Source organism: Neolamprologus brichardi, chromosome 9 (assembly GCF_056152115.1).
Source record: "Neolamprologus brichardi isolate AB-2024 chromosome 9, ASM5615211v1, whole genome shotgun sequence".
NCBI classification, from domain to species: domain Eukaryota; kingdom Metazoa; phylum Chordata; class Actinopteri; order Cichliformes; family Cichlidae; genus Neolamprologus; species Neolamprologus brichardi.
The window spans coordinates 25,727,142-25,748,200 of record NC_142112.1 but is presented as its reverse complement, the minus strand read 5'-3'; the positions used below and the strand labels follow the sequence as shown (position 1 = coordinate 25,748,200).

General features: G+C 37.4%; 1 protein-coding gene across 2 annotated transcripts in view; it reads right to left on the bottom strand.

Moving 5' to 3' along the window:
* Positions 1–14,877, bottom strand: part of dnajb6b (DnaJ heat shock protein family (Hsp40) member B6b) — a 28,301-nt gene extending 13,424 nt beyond the window's left edge. Inside the window, exons 1-5 of one of the 2 annotated variants that reach the window (XM_087846191.1) lie at positions 14,607–14,877; positions 5,275–5,389; positions 3,590–3,699; positions 934–1,002; positions 623–724 (exon numbers count right to left, since the gene is read on the bottom strand). In XM_087846191.1, the coding sequence (XP_087702317.1) occupies positions 623–724; positions 934–1,002; positions 3,590–3,699; positions 5,275–5,339 (346 nt within the window). In that variant the 5' untranslated portion in view covers positions 5,340–5,389; positions 14,607–14,877. The remainder of the gene's footprint in view (positions 1–622; positions 725–933; positions 1,003–3,589; positions 3,700–5,274; positions 5,390–14,606) is intronic. The other variant, XM_006795055.3, reaches the window with a different exon arrangement.
* Between the last annotated feature and the right edge of the window lie 6,182 nt (positions 14,878–21,059).

Genomic DNA, 21,059 nt, shown 5'->3' with positions numbered 1-21,059 from the left:
CTCCTTACTCTTTGTTACAAGGCTTATTATAGTTTTGTCTCTCATATAACTCATCTAAACTTGTGCAAAGGAAAATGAAGAGTAGAACAATCCTGTCTATAAGTGTGGGTGTATATTTGTTTGAATTTATCATAAAGATTATGTGAACAAAGGCTCACAAAATGAAAGATCTAAATCCTAATTAATTAACTAACCGAGGAAATGTAATGAGGTTGAAGCCAACATCCAGCGGGGATACTCAGCGTTTTCCTTCATGCGACATTTAGTGAGGTGAAGCGAAGAGTGCTTAGTGCATTGGAAATGCACATTACAGTCCTGTGGGGGATTAGCAACAGGCTTTCCTGAAGGCTTCCTGGGTCTAATGCTCAATCTACACAGCAGGAGCGGTGTGCTAATAGGCAAACTAATTAGGAAATAGAAAAATCTATGTTTAACATACAGATAACTGGGGCCTGGTGGATGCTCTGTGTCTCTGAGCATTTTTAGGTCATCCGTGAATATTCTGGACTAGATAAAAATATGAGTTTAATAATAGCCAAAGCACATCCCCTCAGTTCCTCTTTCAGTTCTGAAAACAACATCCCATCAGTGCCTCTGAAGTGCACGCACAGAAATGGCTTACCGAATAAATCTGTAAATGGATCTCTGCCGCCGAAGAATTCCCTGAAAACGTCGTCGGGGTTGCGGAATGTGAAGCTGCTGCCGAAGTGGTCATAATGGCCTCCTATTGAACATTGAAAAGAAACAAGGCTTATAAATGGCAACACACTTCAACAAAGATAACATTGCAAACACAGCTATCAGTACAAGCTGTCAAAGCACCAATGCAAATACCAAATGTCCAGCTGTTTCCACCTGACGCATGTCGGCATTTCATGCTTAAAGTAACTGATAAACTTATGAATATGGAAACCTTAACGGATATCTCCTTACCTCCTCCTCCTCCTCCGCCACCTGAGAGGCCTTCTTTGCCATATCGGTCATAAACATTCCTCTTGCTTTCTGCAATAGAAAGAGAAGGACTTTACATGAGATGAGAAACAACAAGGAGCAACTGAAAGTGAAGCGCCCTCCTTCCTGCATTATAAACCTCTGTTAGGATCGTGAAAGACTCCAGACTTAACACATGATGGCCTCAAGCGAACAGCCTCTTTTAATTTTCACTGAATAAGACTACCAAGTAATTCCAAGAAAATGACTAGAGACAGTAGTGTGCTATTTCAGACTACAGCTGTGCAATCCACTGAATTTTTATTTTAAATTACAATTTTAGCTTCCAATTATTAAAGCAAGTTAAACAAGATGAATAATACTAAATAATACTCTCACGTTTGACCCTCCGTAAAAGTCCAGATTCACTACCAGCAGTATGCAGTAAATTTAATTCAGTAGACTTTTTTTTTTAAAAATTATAATTAAACCAGATAAACTAAACGCCGTTAAAGAAAATCCAGTCAAAGGCATTTATGATCTTAATACCGACCACAATAACTAATTGAGTGGCTCCGTTTCACACCAAGCTTTGATTAATTTATTATTTATTTATTAATAATTCAAAGACTTGTTCCAACTAATTTAATCAGTAAAGGGGATTTGGACAAGTCTTGCTTTGTGAAGTCATATAAAAAAAAAAAAATTTAAAAAAAAAAAAATTAAAAAAAAAAAAAAAAAAAATCAGTGTTAATACATACTATAGACTAGGGATGGACTGATCCGATATACAGTATCGGTCGGACCGTACAATGGATAGACTTAAGTTTTACTTTTCAAAACGCAGTGTTGCTGACTAAACAGTTTCATGGTTTTTGGAGAAAAAAAAAAAAAAAAACCCTATGAAAAAAAAAACCTTCCCCCCTCCATACTTTTGTTAACCCCTTATTGCCCAGTGTATCATATTTGATACATAGTTGTTTTTTTTGCCAGTTTTTGGGACTTCAACATCAGTGTGAATTTCTCCCCCTGACAAACCTAAATAAATTGCATAATTTTTTTTAAGCAATAAAAAAAACAAAAAAACAAACAAACAAACAAGCAAATATGATACAAATTAAATGTCATATATGGAAATTTAAACAATTTATTTTTTAAACAATTACAAAAAATTAAACTTAAATAAACACCATTTTCAAAAAAATGTTAATTTTCTGGCAAGTATTTCCTGATTCAGGCTTTAAATGGTTACGTTTTGTATAGAAATTTCACAGAATTCAGTCTCAGATTAAATGTGACAGAAACAGCTTACCCTGCCATCCATCTTGATGAAAGATGAGCGTCATGATGCCGTGTTTGTATTTATTTGCATTGCTTTCCATTCTGGATGTCTAACATATGTTAAGTTTTACATTCTACAAGCTGCTTTTTTAAAAGTTGTTGAATATAAACATTATTTTGTGCTCATATTGCACTTCTTTTTTTCAGAATCAAAGAGTTTAAGAAATCTGCATAAAATTGCATTTTGAATTACTTTTTAAATATAACTTTAAGTACTTAAGTTTAAAGTTATGCTAAAAGTTTAAATAAAAAGATCAGTATTGCTGAACTGCAAAGTATTTTGGGTGCAGTGTATTTTTTTTTTCTTCACACAGGTATAATAGAATAGCTTTAGTGTTTTATTTTTTTTAAACTTGAGTATGAACAAAATTCAGCAAGACATTAAAAACAGTTTTATTGATTATAAAATAGACTATATTGGAATCATATCAGTATCGTCAGATATCTAAATTTATGATATCGGTATCGGACATTAAAAAAGTGTTATCGTGCCATCTCTACTATACAGTAAATTGATAGTTGCCTAATCTCAAGTAAGAAAGAAAGTAAAAACTAAACCCACCATCCCAGTTTACATTCCAGTTATCCCATCCTGATAGTGGTGCTATAACTTCTTAAAAATTCCAGCTGCCCCTGCATCTTTTGATCCAGTGTCTGCTATGAAACTGAAAAATTATGCTTACGTTTAAATTAGAGTGGCATCACCTGTGGCCAATCTTTACTCATGCATTCAAGAAAATAGGCCAAACAAAGGCTGCTCAGTTATGGCAAATATAACACTGGCATTAGTGTGAAAGTGATAATGAGAATTAATATTATATTTAATGACTTGGCATTTCCAGAGTGGCAACTCACTACTTTCCTATGTCTTAAAATGTCAGATTTCTGGGCTCTAGATCAATGGCTGAAAAAAAACCAAAAAAAAAACCAACAACAACAAAAACAATCTAACTTCACATCTGGAAACGCTAAAGCACATCACTGTTTTCTGTCAGTTTTACCAAAAGATTTAAAATAAAAAAAAAATTCGATTAATTATAACCAAAAAAATAATGTAAATAACTTACAGCTGTTCTAGCTCTCAATGTGAGGCACAGAATAATTGTGGTTTTTTTTAGTATTGGTTTCCAAAAATGTGTCACGTTGATGGTAAGAACACTTTTTGAACATGTCTCTACCCTTGTATTTATACAACAGGAGCAAAATGTCACTGTTTCTTAATAGCACAAGCTTCACATCTGAGACAGTAATGGCTTCAATACAGCTCATTTCAAACTGTGCACTTGAGATACACCAGCTTCTTGTTCTGAAGTCTCACCGTCTGAGAGAACTTCATACGCCTCTGACAGCTCTTTGAATCTTTTCTCTGCCTCATCCTTGTTGTCAGGGTTCTTGTCTGGATGCCATTTCAGTGCCAATTTTCTGTAACTGAAATACAAACACCATGAAGTCAAAACACACACAGAGTCAAGAACGAGTCGTCATGTCTTGATATAGGGGTGGAAATCGTTTACGTACGTATGACAGAGATAACATGCCCCCCTCCCCCCAATCAGAAACACATATTCACATGACTACAGCAGACACACACTGCATGTCCTTCTCGCCACCCAAGCAGAAATAACAAAGACAGCCTGACACTGCATTGACAATCAGCGCGGGCCTCGCACAGCGGCTTACGCTGCATCAGCTGTTTGTTTTTAAGCTCAGCAGCAGCAGCACACACACACAAAGATGTTCAAACAAGACAAGGGACTGAAAGTCAGCAAGGCTTTACACAATCCAGGGATTCAATCCATTACAGACCTATAGCCAGCAGTCTTTGTTGTAATCTGTGACATTATCTTGCTGACTAAAGCCTGGTCACAGTTCAGTTGGACTCGATGCATGCAGCACTGTTGGTAATTGTGTAACATACCTCTACATCTTTGTAGCCAGAAGTTCACAGGAAAAATCCACAGCAGAAATTTTCTTTACTTACTAACCTTCATATTGTATTACACTTTGACTTTTATCCAGTAAGTTCTTATTTAGTTGTGCTTCATTTGCACTTCTTTAACCTTGCTTAGATGTGTTTTGTCATATTTTATCGAGTGATTTTATTTTATTAAAAGCCATTTTGCTACAAGTTGCATTAATGTTTTGCTGCTGTGACACAGTCATTTCCCAACTTTTGGGCTGAATAAAGTGAACTTTATCTTATTACAAAACACTGAGCTTTGTATTAACATAAGAGCTTCTGACTATAATTTAATACCCACTAAATTTAATAAACAGACACGATAAATGAGTCTCCAAGCATCGCAGCAGCTTTGTGAGGTTGTATTTTAGGCCAAATGCAGACATGCTAATAACCATTACCATAAACAGATAGTCTTTAGGTTTAGTAAAGTTAGTGTGCCAAGAATTTCTAATTAGTAATAAACTTTAAAAAAGATGTATATCCATCATCACAATATTGGATAAATCTAGTTTGTACAGACTGAATCTAGAGTTAAAAAACATGATACATCATCTTTCTGTAACATATTTTTGGCAAATGGTTATTCTTGGCTAGGATGATCCATACTGCTCAATAGTTTCCTCCTCTCTTACTTGTTTTCACCGCATTACCCAAAATAACTCAATGGAGCTCCTGGAGCACATGCCTGATTTGAAGCAGGCTTATTTCTGTCCTCAGCATTAGCATTGCCTCTCCTCTTCACATGTCCAAACAAACTGCTGTTATTGAGAAACCACCGAGGAAGTATAATTAACTGGAACGAGCCTGATCAGTGGGTGAGCAGTGGTGGGTGATTGAAGGTGGAAGGTATTTGACAAGAGCAAGGTTACAGGAAGAAGAGTGGAACATTTCTGCAGTGCACTCTCTTATTTCTCCCTCTCCCTGTGTCAGTTTATACAGCGACAGAGGGATATAATTAACCTATTACGCCCTACAAGTGGCCGACATTTAACGTCAACACTGGCAGAAAACAGAGCACAAAACACTCGAGGGGGACTTACGCTTTCTTGATGTCTTCTTGCGTCGCATTTTTCTGGACTCCTAGTATCTGGTAGTAGTCCACCATGGCTCTGTCTGTGGGTGCTGTTTTACTTGAGGGTCTTGTGCGAGTGGCCTCTGTGGAAACAGTAATGTTCTGTTAAGACATGTTACAAGATAAAGCCCAAGACTCTGCAACAGCCATGTGTGACGAGTAAGATACAGCCCTTCCAGTCCAGAGGGGTATGCTTGTAAAGGGGAGGGAGGGGGCTGCTGGCATTAAAAAGGGTGGAAATACCCAACAATATTGCACTGCACTGAAATAGCAATACCGGGGACAGAGAAGTTAAGCTAATCCAAGGCAAGCAAAATTGCATAATAACTGGGGGATCATCCTTCACCCTGAAGCTAAAAGAGAGAAAGTATGAAACATGTTTTTCTTTTGAATTTTGGAGCCAGCTATAAAGACCATGAATCACTTTTTTTTCCTTTTTAAATCATGATCTAAAGGTTAGAGTTATGAAAAACAAGACACAACTGGTCTGGTTAAAAGTATCAGAAGACATTCAAGTCCTCCAAGTTTAGCACCACATTTACAATTTTTGTTTTGTAGCTTTACAAACCTGCATCAAGCAGAGAGATATAAAACATCTGTGACATTGATCTTAGTGAAATATTCACCGTAAAAAGCAGTAGACATTGGACTGTGTGGATATGAAACAAGTCTGCAGAATTAAAAATAAGTCAACGGGGAGAAATAATAAAGGATAAAAGAAAAGGACTAATAAAGTGGTCATCCATCCTCCAATTAAGAGTTCAACAATTGTTCACTGATGTGCTTCAAACTGAAAGCTACAAAAGTAATGTGCTGCATTTTATTGCTTGAGAACTTTGTTTATTGTGTACTGGAAATGGCAATAAACAAATATTGCGTAACCTGGGTTACCACTCTTACAGCTAATAAATAACTTTTCAAGTTTAGCTAGGTCACTTCAGCTAGGGCTGGGTGATACAAGGAAAATCTCATATCATGATATTTTATAGCTATATCGTGATACACGATATATATCCATGATACACGATATATATCATGATATGTTGAAAAATTGCACTGGTATACTCATTTACAAATTTTCTACTTTGAATACAAAAAAATCTGAATGAATGAAGGTTTATTTTAACCATTTTTTAACCATCAGTTGCACAAAGAGGTTTTTCACAAATGACAATACTGTGACAGTAAGTCTCTTTCTGTGGTCAACACTAAACCTTAAAAAAACGAAAGATCATAGCGACAAGTAATAATTCACTAGACAAAATAAAACAAATGAAATTAAAAAGATGCTCTTTTGTGTTTACAGCATATAACATATAAAAACTGTAAAATAAAAAAATGTGATGAACTCAAATTACAAATCAAAAGTCTAGACAGTGACTATAAAAAAGTCTGACCAAGAACAGTCACAGGAATCAGAGCTGGTTTATTTAATGTTTTCTTTCGAGTGTGCTGAAATGCTGCCATGTGATTATTGTCATTAAAACATTCTTAATTTTTCAGTAGATAACTTTACAGCTGGTGGAATAAATTTGCGGTACTGCTACCTTTTGCGGCAATAGTTTTACTGTATGTTATGCAAATTACTGCATTTTTCCTAAACAGCCTCCTTGTGAAATCCAAATGTTGGGACGGGGAGATTAATGATGCATTTGCACCATGTGGGAGGGGGGGGGGAACCCACACACAAACCTGAATTACATGCAGACAGCTTAACATTAACATGGCAATTTATGCTGTCGTACGCGGGAAAACTTGCGATACATCGAGTATATTCGATATATCACCTACCCCTAGTTTCAGCTACAACCTAAAACTTATTAGCAAAAAATAAATACATACTTTTCATTGAGTTACTTGTGGGTGTGTTTATGAATGCACTGTAAACCCTACCCCCTAAAAAAAGATGAAACAGGCATCTATGGTTAAATGAACTATTATCTGAAGTAATCAAATACCTTTTCCAAGGCTAAGAAATACATCAAACTAACTTCTACATTCACTGTGTAGCACTTCCTTAATGCATGACAACAGCAGGGAACTATTACCAATGGACTCCAGCTCTTTGATTCACAGCAGCTCTTTTATATCATATGTATACATCGTCTCTACTAGAAGCCTGTTCTTTACATGTGCTAGTCAAGTTGTGAACAAACAGCTGTAGCCTTTAGTTCATTTCTTTAGATTAACTTCAGTGTCTTCATTAATGCCTAGACATAAATATAACCACTCAAGGTGTAAATCAACTTGATTTCAAGCCATGCGTCATATTTTGGAAACCTATGACCAAACAAAAGTTACTTTTTAAGATGCATATATGCAAGAGCGGCCACACGTTTCAAATGAATACTGTATTATAAAGCCCACCTCTTTCACTACACCCCGATACTCATTTTTCAGAAACGCAACTTTAAAAAGAAGCTATAAACTCAGTACTGATGTTCAAACTGGATCTATAAATATAAGCTAACTGTGAGAACAGGCCCTTATTTTGGATCCAGGGTGATGAAATTACCAAATTTCCCTCTGAAACTCTTATTTTGCTTAAAGGTGAGAAACATTTCAGCTTCTCCTGTATGGTTGCATTCAGGTCTTTATTTTATAGGACAAAAAGGCTGTTGCACTACTACTATCACATATTTATCCTTAATCTGTTTGTAAGGAAAACAGGCCAAAATCCTACTTTTCATTGAGGGATGCATTCGTTGTTGTACTGAAAGATATAAAAACAAACCAGTGAGGACTACTGGAGTCCACTGTGTTCTATTTGTTAGCTATTTATAACCTGTGGCCTTTGCAGATAGATTGTGTTTGTGTCTGTTATGTGGGGGGTTGGGGGTGTTTGGCACAAAGTAGTGCCAACGAGTGTCTCCTGGTGGGGACATGGGCACAGGCACTAAACTCTCCTTCATATATCCAAGTAAGGCAGCAATTCCAAATCTCCCTCTGATACTTTATCATACAACCTCCATCTAACTTGACACTAATTTAGCCCGCAATCTAAATATAAAAAAGGATGACCTTCTGAGTTTTGTAAAAAAAAACAAACCAGTGTCCTGACTCATATCTACTTTTATCTCCCTCACTTGAGCCATAACTGACCTGCTCACCCATCACCAGCGCCCCCGCGGCAGTTGGGATTTAGTGGACATAAGCGACTTCTAGAGATGCGCTTTGCAGTACTGCGCAGAGCATTAAAAGTGCATTCATGCTTGCATGTGCCCTTTGCTTGCATTACACAGCTAATGTAAATGAACTTGATTCCTGTTATGCCTCAGAGTAAGCACATGTGAGTCCAGTCAATCCCATAATGCATCAATTAAGCAAAGGTGATGGCTGTAAATGCAGACAAACAGCAGACCACCATGTTTTTTTTCCTAGTTTCCTAAAATAAGCTATTGTAAAAGTGCACTACAAAGCAACTTTTTCTGAAAAACAAAGATTTCTGCAGTTTTTAATCTTTTTCTTAAAACTGAGTATTAAACAAACAAACAAAGAGACATGCTGTGCAATGTAATTAAATATAAAGGGCACAATCTCACAACTGATGAATCCCATGGCATATACAAGAAGCTAACCTTCTCCACAATAGCCATACACTGCAGTAATTTGGTTCCTGCACCATTCAAAAATCAAACCTAATTGTTTTAAAGACCTTAAAATATGAATTACAACTAACTAGTGTTGAAATCATAGACAAGGCATAATAATTAGTTCATTCAACTGTTAAAAATCCCCACAGCAGGAGGTAATTGATGCCACAAAGTGAATGTCTTTGGAATTTGACCACTGGTCCAACAAAGTTAACACTATTTGAGGTGTACACCAGGTTGCCGACAGCTTGGCAGCTCCCATGACTTTAAATGAGTCACGGCACTGGCAAATTTTCCATTTTCATTTCTTATCAAAACCACAAGGCAAGGCTCTCAAACCCACCACCTACCCTGTGACACGTGTACTGATGAGGGTCAGGAGTCTAATTTTTGGACAAAGGGTGACAAAAATAAGCAATCAATAATGACCTGACCTCTCGGTGCACCTCTCTTATGTAAGATCAACCCAACAGGAATCATCACAACACTTTGGAGGAAACACATGCAGGCAAGCTGAGCATCAAGAGATTACAACAACATCGGTTTAAGTTTTCTCAGCTGTGCCATACTGGTGTGCCAACTGAGATCGCCCATTAAGGAGCAATATTATGTAACTGTCGATGAACGAGACTCTTTACTGTAGAGCCGCAGAGTATTCATCGTTGTTTGCATTTATACTTTACGATACTGCCAGTACGAGCGAAACTGAGCTAGTTAAGAAATACGTGAGCCTATAAAAGGAGCATCAGAGCTTCGCATTGGCAGAATCATAGATAACACATTAGCCAATTCTGCTTTATTTCACAGAGACATTATCCTTATGTAATGTAAACACAGTCTGGCACATTATTTTTTGTGTCTCTTTTAAAAGCTGCTTTTACCCCTTACCAGTGGTTGAAACAAAGTAAACAAATTAAATTTCATTGTTTCTTTATAAAATGACAAATTAAGTATCTTAATCTAAATTTATAAGTGGACCAACTACAGTTGCTGTACTCTGCATCCCTGTAATCCTCAGTGTATTATTATATTTGCACAACAGTCCCCTTTCTGGTTCTTTAAATGGTGTGCTTTGAGACATGTCCAGGTATGCTGTGGGACTTTGTGGTACATTATACGGCTACACAAGTGTTAGAAATCCTAAGCTTATTCTGTGTGTCAGTACTCTGCATGCAGTACTTTCCCCAGGAAAATAAAATCCTTAAAAGGAAGGAAACCCCTGTTTGTTCATAGAGTTACTGGGTTGTGGGAACAATGACATTACAACTTGTTAGAGGTCCTTATCAACTGTGAGAAAGTCAGTAGATCAGGAAGGGAAAAAAAAAATATATATATATATATAGTAAGATGACATATTCTTTCATAATTTACAATTTCTCATTGCAAAGTAAGTGCAGGTTTGATGAGATTAAGGTAGATAATGTGAAGAAGCAGCAGGAGAAGAAGAAAAAGTAGTATCAGCAGAAGAAGTTGCTTTCCAAACCTAAAAGAAGAGTGGATGACAAACAGGGAAAAATTCAACAAAGATGGGCATTGCAGATTTTTTTTGTTGAATTTGGTGGAACTGTGATCCGACTTATATGTAAGGAGAAACTTTTTTTCCCCCCTATTCGAACACTGGAGTGGTCCTCCAATTTATCCATTTATTGAATGTGGTCTATTCTTGGTCGTAGTGTATGACTGAGCTATAATCATTCAGGTAAATTCCATTACACAGCATAAATCATTGCCTGAGTCCAAGTTTCAAGAGCATGTTTCTACAAGTTTTCACTCACATTCAAACACATTAGACTGAAGAGTTAAACATAACGTGAAAACACTTTATATGCAGTACGTTAAGAGCACTCAAGGTGTACATGTTATGACTTACTGTTTTACAGTTTTATTTTGTTTTTGTCATAGTCATTTACAGATATTTATATATTTATAAGTAAATATTGGGTGAATAAGACTAGCTGTTACTGAGGTTTGTATTGAAGCCTGTGGAGATGGAGATGCTCAGTCGTCATCAGGCATATATGAACTGTTCAATTTAGTTCTATTTAGCCTACTGAAGGTTAGATGTCCACTCTGACTGAATAATTTGGGATAAAATGTACAAATATCCTTTTTAAAAAGCATGTATGGTCAGAATCCCTTTCATTAGAACGAGAAAACCCAGTTTAAGACCATCATTTTTGAGCATTTCTAGCTCAAAAATGATGACCATCACATACGATCAGTGTTGAAGAAACAGCATATTTATTATACGCTTCAGTCTAGTATCAGCAGCTGCTGAGGGTACAGACTCGGGTACAGTCCCGTAAATGTTTTAACGACTTCTGTTTCCACAAACCCCCCCCCAAATTATTTCACCCCAGACCAGCCCAAAGGTTTATCTGCTGATCGAAATCTCAGATTAGACTTCAGTGTTATGGTTTGCGTCTGTGGAAGTCGGGTTATAAAATCCGTTGTGTTTTTAGGGCAACTATGTAATCAGAAAAAGGCATCTGAAGTATTTCTGTCAGCGTCCAAGAGCACTCAAACACCACTAAAAATGTGATATTAACAAGACAAGAGCACTGGATAAAACAGGCTCAAGGCAGCTGAGTCCAGGACATAACAGAAATTACATCTGACAGAACAGAGAATCAGATGACAGCTAAACACAACACAACAGCTAGCCTGTGTCTTACCTGAAACTATTCATGGCAATGACAAAAGCATTTGTTTTTAAGCAGTACAGGAGCGTTTTTCTCCTCACTTACTATCAGTGGACACATGTTTACCACAGAAGACCTTATTTACAGTAAACAGTGAGTGTCGTCTTGCTGGACAGAGAAACCCAAATTTCAGCAAATGGGATAATTTTGCTGATCCAGCCTTTTTTTTTTTTTTTTTTTTAAACCCATCAGCTCATTTAAAATAAAAGAGACCAAACACCTCAACATCTGCTGTACCTCTTGGTCCTATGTGGCACTTTGCAGACCATTTTCTATATATTATAGCTGCATGATCTTGATCAGAGGGCAGTGGCAAAAAAAGAAATAAATGTGGAACAACCGGTAGTGCTGGCTACTCCCACTGCTGGGTTTATGCTATTGTTGGTATTTAGCTTTTCCTCTTCCACAGAAGTGATAACAGACACAAGACGTCTTTGAAGTGAAGTAAAGTGAAACCAGGTGTCAAAGACAATGACAATTGTCCACCTATAGCCTTTGTTTGCTGCTTAAACATTCTTTTCATCCCATCTCCTCATCACAATGACCATCGCTCATGCTCTTTGCTATTCAAGCAACCTTTTCCAGTAATCAGCACTCAACTTTTGGACTGCCAAGCATTTCAAAGAACTGCATGTCTATTTCATATTTAACAAAGGCTCAATAGTGTTGTTTAACATAGCTTGACAGCTTGATGTCGTTGTAATGGTTCTATAGTTACTCAGACATTCAATTTGCTGGAATCAGTCAGCAACAAAAATCAAAGTCAAAGGTGGCGAGCTACATGCTGTAAAGCATACTGAAAGGAGTGGTATAGAGACTTACTGTATGTTAGCAAATAAAACACAAAGCAATGAGAACGTTTGCTTTGATAAGATAACATGAGGGACTTCAAACCAAAACTGCAAGCCATCAAATTGTCAAACTCAGAACGACAAACCAACAGTGCGTCACTCAACGAAAACCTCATAAGAGGCTTGGTTCATCAGAAGACCGTCAATGGGTAATACGCCCTGATGTGGCAATACCGCAACAAAAATGAAGCCGCCACCTGTTTGAACTGGACTTATTGTACCAATTTGGTCTACTAGTTAACCAAAGGAGGAAGATGATCCTCACTTAAAGATGACTGTAAATGAAACTGAATTCCTGTAAAACATCTTAATGACTGATCCCTGGCCTGATCCCCCCTTATAGAGATCAGGCCTTTCCTGTAGCTTCCCCTAAAGTCAGGTACAGATCCCTTCAAATTAGGAGTTTTCCAACACTCGACATCTTCAAAACCCATCTAAAAACTCATTTTTATACCCTGGCGTTTAAACCAGACTGAGTATTGGCATTTGATCCGTTTTTCTGTAATGTGTTGGGGAGTTTTAATCGTTTTTTGTTTTGTTTTGTTTTAAAACACCAGGTATTTGTGTCTCCTCCTGAGATCAAATAAGAGAACTTCCCTTGTTAGGTGGATCTGAATAACTTTGGAACCACCAAGAAATGAAATAAAAATCAATCCACACCAGCCAAATTTCACAATAAGTGTACCACTGGTTATATTGTTATGTACCTTCTTAAGCAGGAGCATCAATTTCAGTTTATGGGTCCACATGCAGCCCAGAGTTATAAATGGACTGGACCAGTAACTAAAAGCTTTTTCAAAATACTGAAATAACACAGCATTTAAATGGGAAAACTGGAACAGTTAATGACTTTGCTACATCTTCCACACAAAACCATCCAGTGGGCCAAACTAGACCCTTTGGGGAGGACTGACTCCTCTGTCTTTAAGTCACATGCCTCCTTCTAAAATAATTAATCATTTAATATTAGGCCCTTACCAAAATAAGACCAAACCTGGCTCTGAAAGACCCTCATATGGCAGCAGTTAGTGGTTATTTCAGTAACTGCTTAATAAGAACTTGTTTTCAGATGTACTGTGCTGACAATCCAAATATCAGTTTATAACTCTTCATAAACTTGGGGGGTGGGGAGGGGGGGGATAAAAATAAAACCTGTTTTATTTGAATAAAAGATGTTGGCCTGGTGTTCTTTCAAGAATGGAAAAACAAGTCACCCAATGACATTAAAACTTTACTGCCGCTAATCAGCCAGCTGATTCCGAACTTAGTGGCCACTTCCTGTCCCCCGTGTTCTGTAACCAATAGTAACCAAAAACGTGCTAAACAAACTATAGTCATTCCCCCCCCCACACACACACACTGAAAACGTGTTTATTTTCTCTCCAGAACACTTTCTGGAAGCTAACTAATGTCAACAGACCAATCTGAGATATCCCAGCTGGAGCCCTAACTTGTGAACCTCTCCCTCCGCATCGATTTAACAGAAACTTCTAGAAAAGTCTTAAAGCGGAATGGGAATAGTTTTAGCGGTCTAAATTTCCAAAACAAATCCACTAATATAAATATATGTATATATTTAAAAAAAAAAAAAAAAAACAAGACAGCAGTGATATTACACAAAAGCAGAAATCTTTCTATGGTAGTCTTAACTTTAATATCCACTGTAGACTGTGCTGGCTAACGTTAGCGTTAGACTGGTATTTATAGCATCACTGGTACTAAATGCAAGTTTATCATGCTGTCATACACCTCTGAATTTACTAAATAGTTTGTATAGACGGACTGTGTTTTTTTTTTTTTTTTTATTTTAGCCTGAGCTAACTCAAAATTTACGGCAGCGAGCAAGCAAAAAGGCAAGAGATCCACTCGTTATTCTCACACGCTAGCTTAACTATGGGGTAGTATCCTGGAAAACAGCCTCTCGGACACAAACGAAAACTACATTTCTGTAAAAAAAATAATCTTAATATATCCTAAATGATTCCAACATTAGCAGGGGACATACTGGGTGACTCCACCACAGCATCCCCACATGTACTAGATGTACTCGATGCGGCAACACACGACAAACGCTTTTCGCCGCTCTTTCTTTCTTTCTTTCTTTCAGCAAACTGAAGCCAAGCGGCCCTCTCACCTAGTTCATCTCGAGCCTACCTGAAAGAAGGAAATATCCGCCACAATAGCCACCTGATTGTAGCTGTTCCTCCTGTTTTCCTTGCCTGAGTACGGAAACTGTAACTGCAGCAGCAGCTGGTAGTGGCTTTCTTGGTAGCTGGTTGAGTGGCCGCTGATATGGCCTAGCCCACAATGCTGCTTTTAAGGACCGTCGGAAAAAACTCACATGTTTTACTGCGGATAAAGGTGAGTTTAAAGTTAATAATGGTGCAATATATTATATTTACAGATAAGACAAATGCTGACAGCCTGTTTTTACCCTCCCTTATAAGAGGTTAACGTGAAAAAACCTTGAAAAAGTGGAGAGCGTCCCAGTTACCCTATAGCATCAAGGCCGTGCAGGGGCGTGTCCAGATGGGTGTCATGGGGTGGCTCCAGCCCAGGTTGCAATATGCCCCCACCCCTTTTGTTTTAGGGAATTAAGTCTTGATAGTTTAAGTCAAAGTAAAACATTTTCAGGTTGTTGTACAGTGTAGCTTTTCACAAACTGTCTGTGTGAGGAAGAGTTCTCTAACTTATGACTTCAGACTCCAGAGCGATATGTGGATTTTTAATCTACATTGAGTCTTGCTGACAGAAAACTAGATCAGTGTTAAATGGAAATGAACATTTGTTACTTGCATTTTAAATTTTGTTTATCAGTTATTGTAAAGCTGTGTAATGTGTTATGTTTCCTCCACTGAAAAAAATATTTCCTGACTGACAGAAAGAACTAAATTAAAATTCTGATTGAATAATTTCAGTTATTTTCTCAATTTTTTGTTATTTTCTCCAAAAACTTTGATTTAGTAAGTCAGAATTTTGAGATGCTTAACTAGATGCTTAAAAAGTTTGAGATAATAACCCAAATTCTAAATTATATATGGCAAAAAAGTAGTTGTTTGTTTTGTTTAATTCAGGGTTTTTTTCACTGGCAGAAATAAGCTTCCATATTGTGAATTTAAAACAATAAACAAATAATGTTTGAATATTTCATTACCAAAAATGTGAAATCTATCATCTGTACCTTATAGTATTAGTTTTGCCGATTAAAAAAAAACAACCCTGTGGATGAAAATAGCGAATGTAACAGTGCATGGATACATCTGTTTTCTTCCTCCCAGCCCTTTGTCAAAATTAAACTAAAACTTTGAAACCTAAAAGCTGAAATAAGCTGATTTTTATTTGTCTCATTTCCACAAACAGGTAGGTTTCAAAGTGGCCTTCATAGCATTATAACTTCTCTGTTTTGCACTTTATTGTTGTTGTTTTTTGGGGTTGTTTTTTTTTTTTTAAAGAACAGTTTTCTGTATTTTACTTTTATAAATTTAATAAGCACAAAGTAAAGCACCAAATTGTCTTAAAGAGAGGAAGAACAGTCAATGTGATAAACTATTTTAATTACAGCTATTACCAATGTTAATTACTGATTGGTATTTCAATCCTTGTCTGCATGTCGAAGTATCATTGAGCAAGACAGTGAATCCCGAGTTGCCTCCCTTGTAAGTGTGTGAATTATAGGGCAAAAGGTGCTTGAACAAATGTGTGAATGAGGTTTTTAGTAAGATGGCAATTTGAGTGCTCAAATAGGGTAGACAATCACTATGTAAGCACAGGTCCACATAGAGGGGTGAAAGTGACCTTCAGTTTACACTTAACTTTGTTTCTCAGTGACAAATATTATTATTATCAACAGGATAACCTAAACTATTTATAAATGAGTAGGGGGAAAAAATTTCTGCATTGTTGTAGCCATTTTGCCTTCTGAATGAGGGTAATCAGTCAAAACTGCCTTTGATGACTGCCATTGACAAGTGAGAGGATATTTACTAAAGGGTTTTGTTAGGTTAGATTTTCATTTGGGATCACTAGAATCTATAGTTTTTTTTAACCAATTGAATAATTACTTAGAAATCTGCAGACATATCAGTATAAAAGAATGTGTGGAGGCAGCTGTAGACACAATAACTGGTGCCTGATATCGGTTACAGCCACCTGTTAGCTCAGTTCCTGCAAAACAAGCATTTTCTACGAAGAGTGGGATATGGCTCTTAACAGGGTCCATTCGTCTTCTATATGTTCAAGACATTCCTTAATACAATTCAAAGTGTTACACAGGTTACATTTCTTAAAAGCTAAACTAGCAAAAATATTTCCAAACATAGACCCATTGTGTGATAGATGTAAACAGACTCCAGCTACTTCCCTTTATATGTTCTGGTCCTGTCTGAAAATTGCTCCCTTCTGGTTATCCTTTTTTGAAGCCATCTCTAAAGCCTATGCCTATAACATCTTGCCTTCCCCCTTGGTGGCAATTTTTCTGGTATAATGACTGCTGCTCCCCCTGCCCGTTTACAGAGGGTCATTGCCTTTTCGTCATTATTAGCAAGACGCCTGATTTTATTTAAACGGAAGTCTACTACTGCTCCATCACACCACCACTGGATAAGGGATGTTATGCAAAATGGCAAGCTGGAAAAAATCAGATGTACTCTCAACTGATCCATCAGCAAATTCCACACAACATGGGATCCTCTGATAGCATACGTCAACAATCTACCTGGTCTGGAACTGTGAATGTTTTTGTCTGCCCTAGAACAGTCCTGTGAAAACAAATAAGAGGTGCACCTTTTTCTTCTTCTTTTTCTTCTTATCTTGGTGTTGTCTTTCTTTATGATTTGTGGGGATTGTTGTTTTTTGGTTATCTGTAAAATAATACGAATGTTCTGTATAATAATTGGAAAACTACAAATAAAGTGTTAAAAAACAAACAACAAAAAAGCATTTTCTCCCCACCAATTTTAACCACCAGATAAATGCACATTCTCATATAAAACTCTGTGTAATTCATATAAAACTACATCTATATATCCATTTTTTTGAGCACCCATCTAATTCAAAGTCACAGGGTGGCTGAAGTCTATACCAGGACACCAGTCTATCGCAGGGCTAATATGAGATTTAGTGCAGTAAACAATAAATAAATAAATAAAATGTTACAATGTTAAAGAACAGAAAATAAAATATTAACATTTACTGTTTAAAATGTTTAATTTCAGTGTAGTTTTCATCAGTGTCACTGTTGGTTTTCTTTTACATCAGTTGCAATATAGATAATATTTGACAGACTGAGATTTAAAAAGTTCAGAAGAGATAATATAACACAAGCACTTGACTCGCTGTCAACACATGATTGTTTGTAACTCAGATTCAACAAGGTGCTGAAAACATTCCTCAGAGTTTTTGGTCCATGTCAACATGATAGCATCGACAGTTGCTGCAGAATTATTCGCTGCACATTCCTCATGAGGATCTCTCGTTAGCCCATGTCCCACAGGTGCTCTGCTGGATTGCAATCTAAACTGTGGAGGTAATTTGAGCACAGTCAACCTATTGTTTTCTTTAAGAAACCAGTTTGAGATGATTTGAGCTTTGTGACGTGGTTCGTTATTCTGCTGGAAACCATTAAGAAGATGGGTACACTGCAGTCATGAAGGGATAAACATGGTCATCAGCAGTACCAGGCAGGCTGTGGAGTTTAAAAGATGCTCAATTGCTACTAAGCGGCCCAAACTGTCCCAAGAACATGTCCCCCACACTTAAAGAAAAAAAAAAAAGTTTTCAACCTCAATAAACATGAATGCAACTAAAAGATATATATTTAAAGGTTTATTTATTCAAATAATCAATCAATGGAGATGCACTGGTAATAACTAAATGCACACTAATCAAATAATAATTTGACCAGATTCCATTAAATTTAACATTTTATACTGTACATAAATAGCAATTAAAAACTTACATGTAATAAAATAACTTAATGGCACAATTAAGCCACCAGTGGCCTGAATTGTTGATACAAAGCAGGATGGAGCCACGCTCTTATCTTTACCCCCCAAAAATGACCCTACCATCTGAATGTCACAGCAAAAACTGAGACTCCATAAGCTCGAGGCAACATTTTTTCATTTCATATATCGTCTACTTTTGGTGAGTCTGTGTCAACTGTAGCTGTGAACTGTCCTGTTCTTGACAGCTTCAGCCCACGGTGTGGTCTTGGTGCTGCTGAAGCCCATCTGCTTTAAGCCTCGACATGTTGTGCATTCAAAGATGCGCTTCTGTATACCTTGGTTGAAAGGAATACTTTTCTTCCCCTGTCTGTTCAGTTCAATTCAATTTAATGTTAGTTATATGGCGCCAAATCACAACAACAGTTTCCTTAATACAAAGAAAACAGAGAGAACCCCAACAATCATATAACCCCTGTGAGCAATCGTTTTGGCGACAGTGGTAAGGAAAACATTTTCCTAAATATTTTAACAGGAAGAAACCTCCAGCAGGGAGGGTCGTCATGTGCCGCGAGCAGTTGGGGTGAGGGGAGGAAGACAGGATGTTGTGGAGATCTAGATCTGGGATCTGACAAAAACTAAAACTATTATTAAAACTCATTTTATTTTTATTCAATTTAGTTTTTATATTAATGTTTTAATCATTGAAACGCTGAAATTTGCAATGTCTGTCGTTTGTTTTTATTTCATGTTTTATGGTAATTTTGATGGTACTCGTTTCACCGAGGGACACCTGAAAGCAGCACGTCATTGAGCGTGGACAGCAGCGTCGTTGCGGTGACCTGCTCACACATCCGCGATGACACCCAACACCAGACCCCGTCTTTGCTGTTCACGCGCGCACAGTGGATGAAACGAGGCTGTCACGTGCCTCGCATATCCCCTAACAAACCTAGAAACGTGCCGGATCATAAGAAGCGCTTTCACGCGGCATTCAGGGAGCAAAAGAATCAGACAAACGGCTTTTTGCGCCATCTGTCGTGCGCACGAGAAACATACGACCTGTGTCTGTTGTAATTATAAGCCTGATCCAAAACCATAGAGAGGGGAGGGACAGGTTTCCATGTAAGCTCACCCGTTTTCCCTGCTATGAGAAGAGGATACCCACTACACTAGCAGTGTGATAGTGGGACTTTTAATTGTAAATAATTCTGAGTATCACGCCTCTGCATGGGTGTAAGAGTTGGGCTGAATTTGATATACTGAAAAAGGCTTAGTGAGCCAGGGCCTAGTTTATATTATACGATATTATAAGACTGTTTATAAGATATTATAAAACTGTTTGATCAAAACTGTCAAATGTAACCAGAAGAAAAGGCTCAGACTCAATTTTGAGCTTATTTTCAACACTAAATCTCAATGAAATAAGAAGGTAAAGTTCTCACATTTGCATACTGGCGTTCAATATATATATATATATATTTTTTAAAAGATGATCTCCCCTTGGGTCACACTTTAGAAATGTAGGATATACACAGAAGACATATCTGAGGAACTGATAAGCAGTGAGCTGAACTCATCCTAACCCAAAGAAGTCAAATAAAGCAGGGCGGGTTATTGCAGTTTCAAACCGAAGTGAGGCTGAAATTACAGGCCTGCATTGATTTTAAATGGAAGATGAAGGTCGTTTTTGCAGTAAAAGCTGGCCGGAGCTCTTGCCAGCAAAGGAGGACCCAATGAAAATGACAGATAGCTATTAATTATACTGGGCATTAAGGGCAGTCTGGATTTAATTAGACCCATTGAGCAGGAGGAATCACAGCAAAAATAGATATCATGCATAGGTCAGTGCTTTTCCATACTTTGAATGTCTTCACTTAAGACTCTTTATTTTCTCGCCTTTCTGTGATCGCTGTGGCTGAATTTGACGTGGTAACAAAGTAGGGCGACAACAAGAATGAGACTTAAAAATCGATCAGATTTAATTTAAACTGCAGCCAAAAGGTTTCAACCACAACTCACATAAGCTTGGGCTGATCAGTCTTCATGTCTAGACAGGCAGAAAGGCAGCACAGGCACTCCCTGTCCTGATGTACTGCTATGCCAAAGCCACTGAACTCATATTTCCTTCACAGGCTTCAGTGCCAGGAGAGCCATATTCATAAAAACAAATGAATTCATTGCTTTGATATTTCTGTTATTGGTTCGTGACTTTGAAAGGCTTCCAGAGGGCCTTCAGGTGTTTTCAAAGTCGTTTCCATGCAGCACTAAAGGTTGACCACCAGGTGGCAATCTGCTACAAGAAATATGTTAGCAGAGACTTAACTAAGATCTTTTAATCCACAACCTGGAGCTATATCCCAGTTTTTTTGGTCAGAGTGCTCAGTAAATGGCCAGTTTAAACCTCAGGTTTTCTTCCATGTTAATTAAAATCCATGTTTTCATGCCAGCTTCGCAGGGACACTCACTTTGGTATCTTTTTTTGGAAAGCAGGCTACAATCCCACCCCCCTCAAAACGCCCTCAAGTGATTTTTTTGATGCTTCCTCGCTCCGCTGCAAGATAAACAAGCCTAAAAGCTTCAATTAGCCCTTAAAAATCCTATGAGCAAGCTCAAGTATGCTACGCAGTGAAGATGATTCACAACATCCTGCATTAACTTTGTC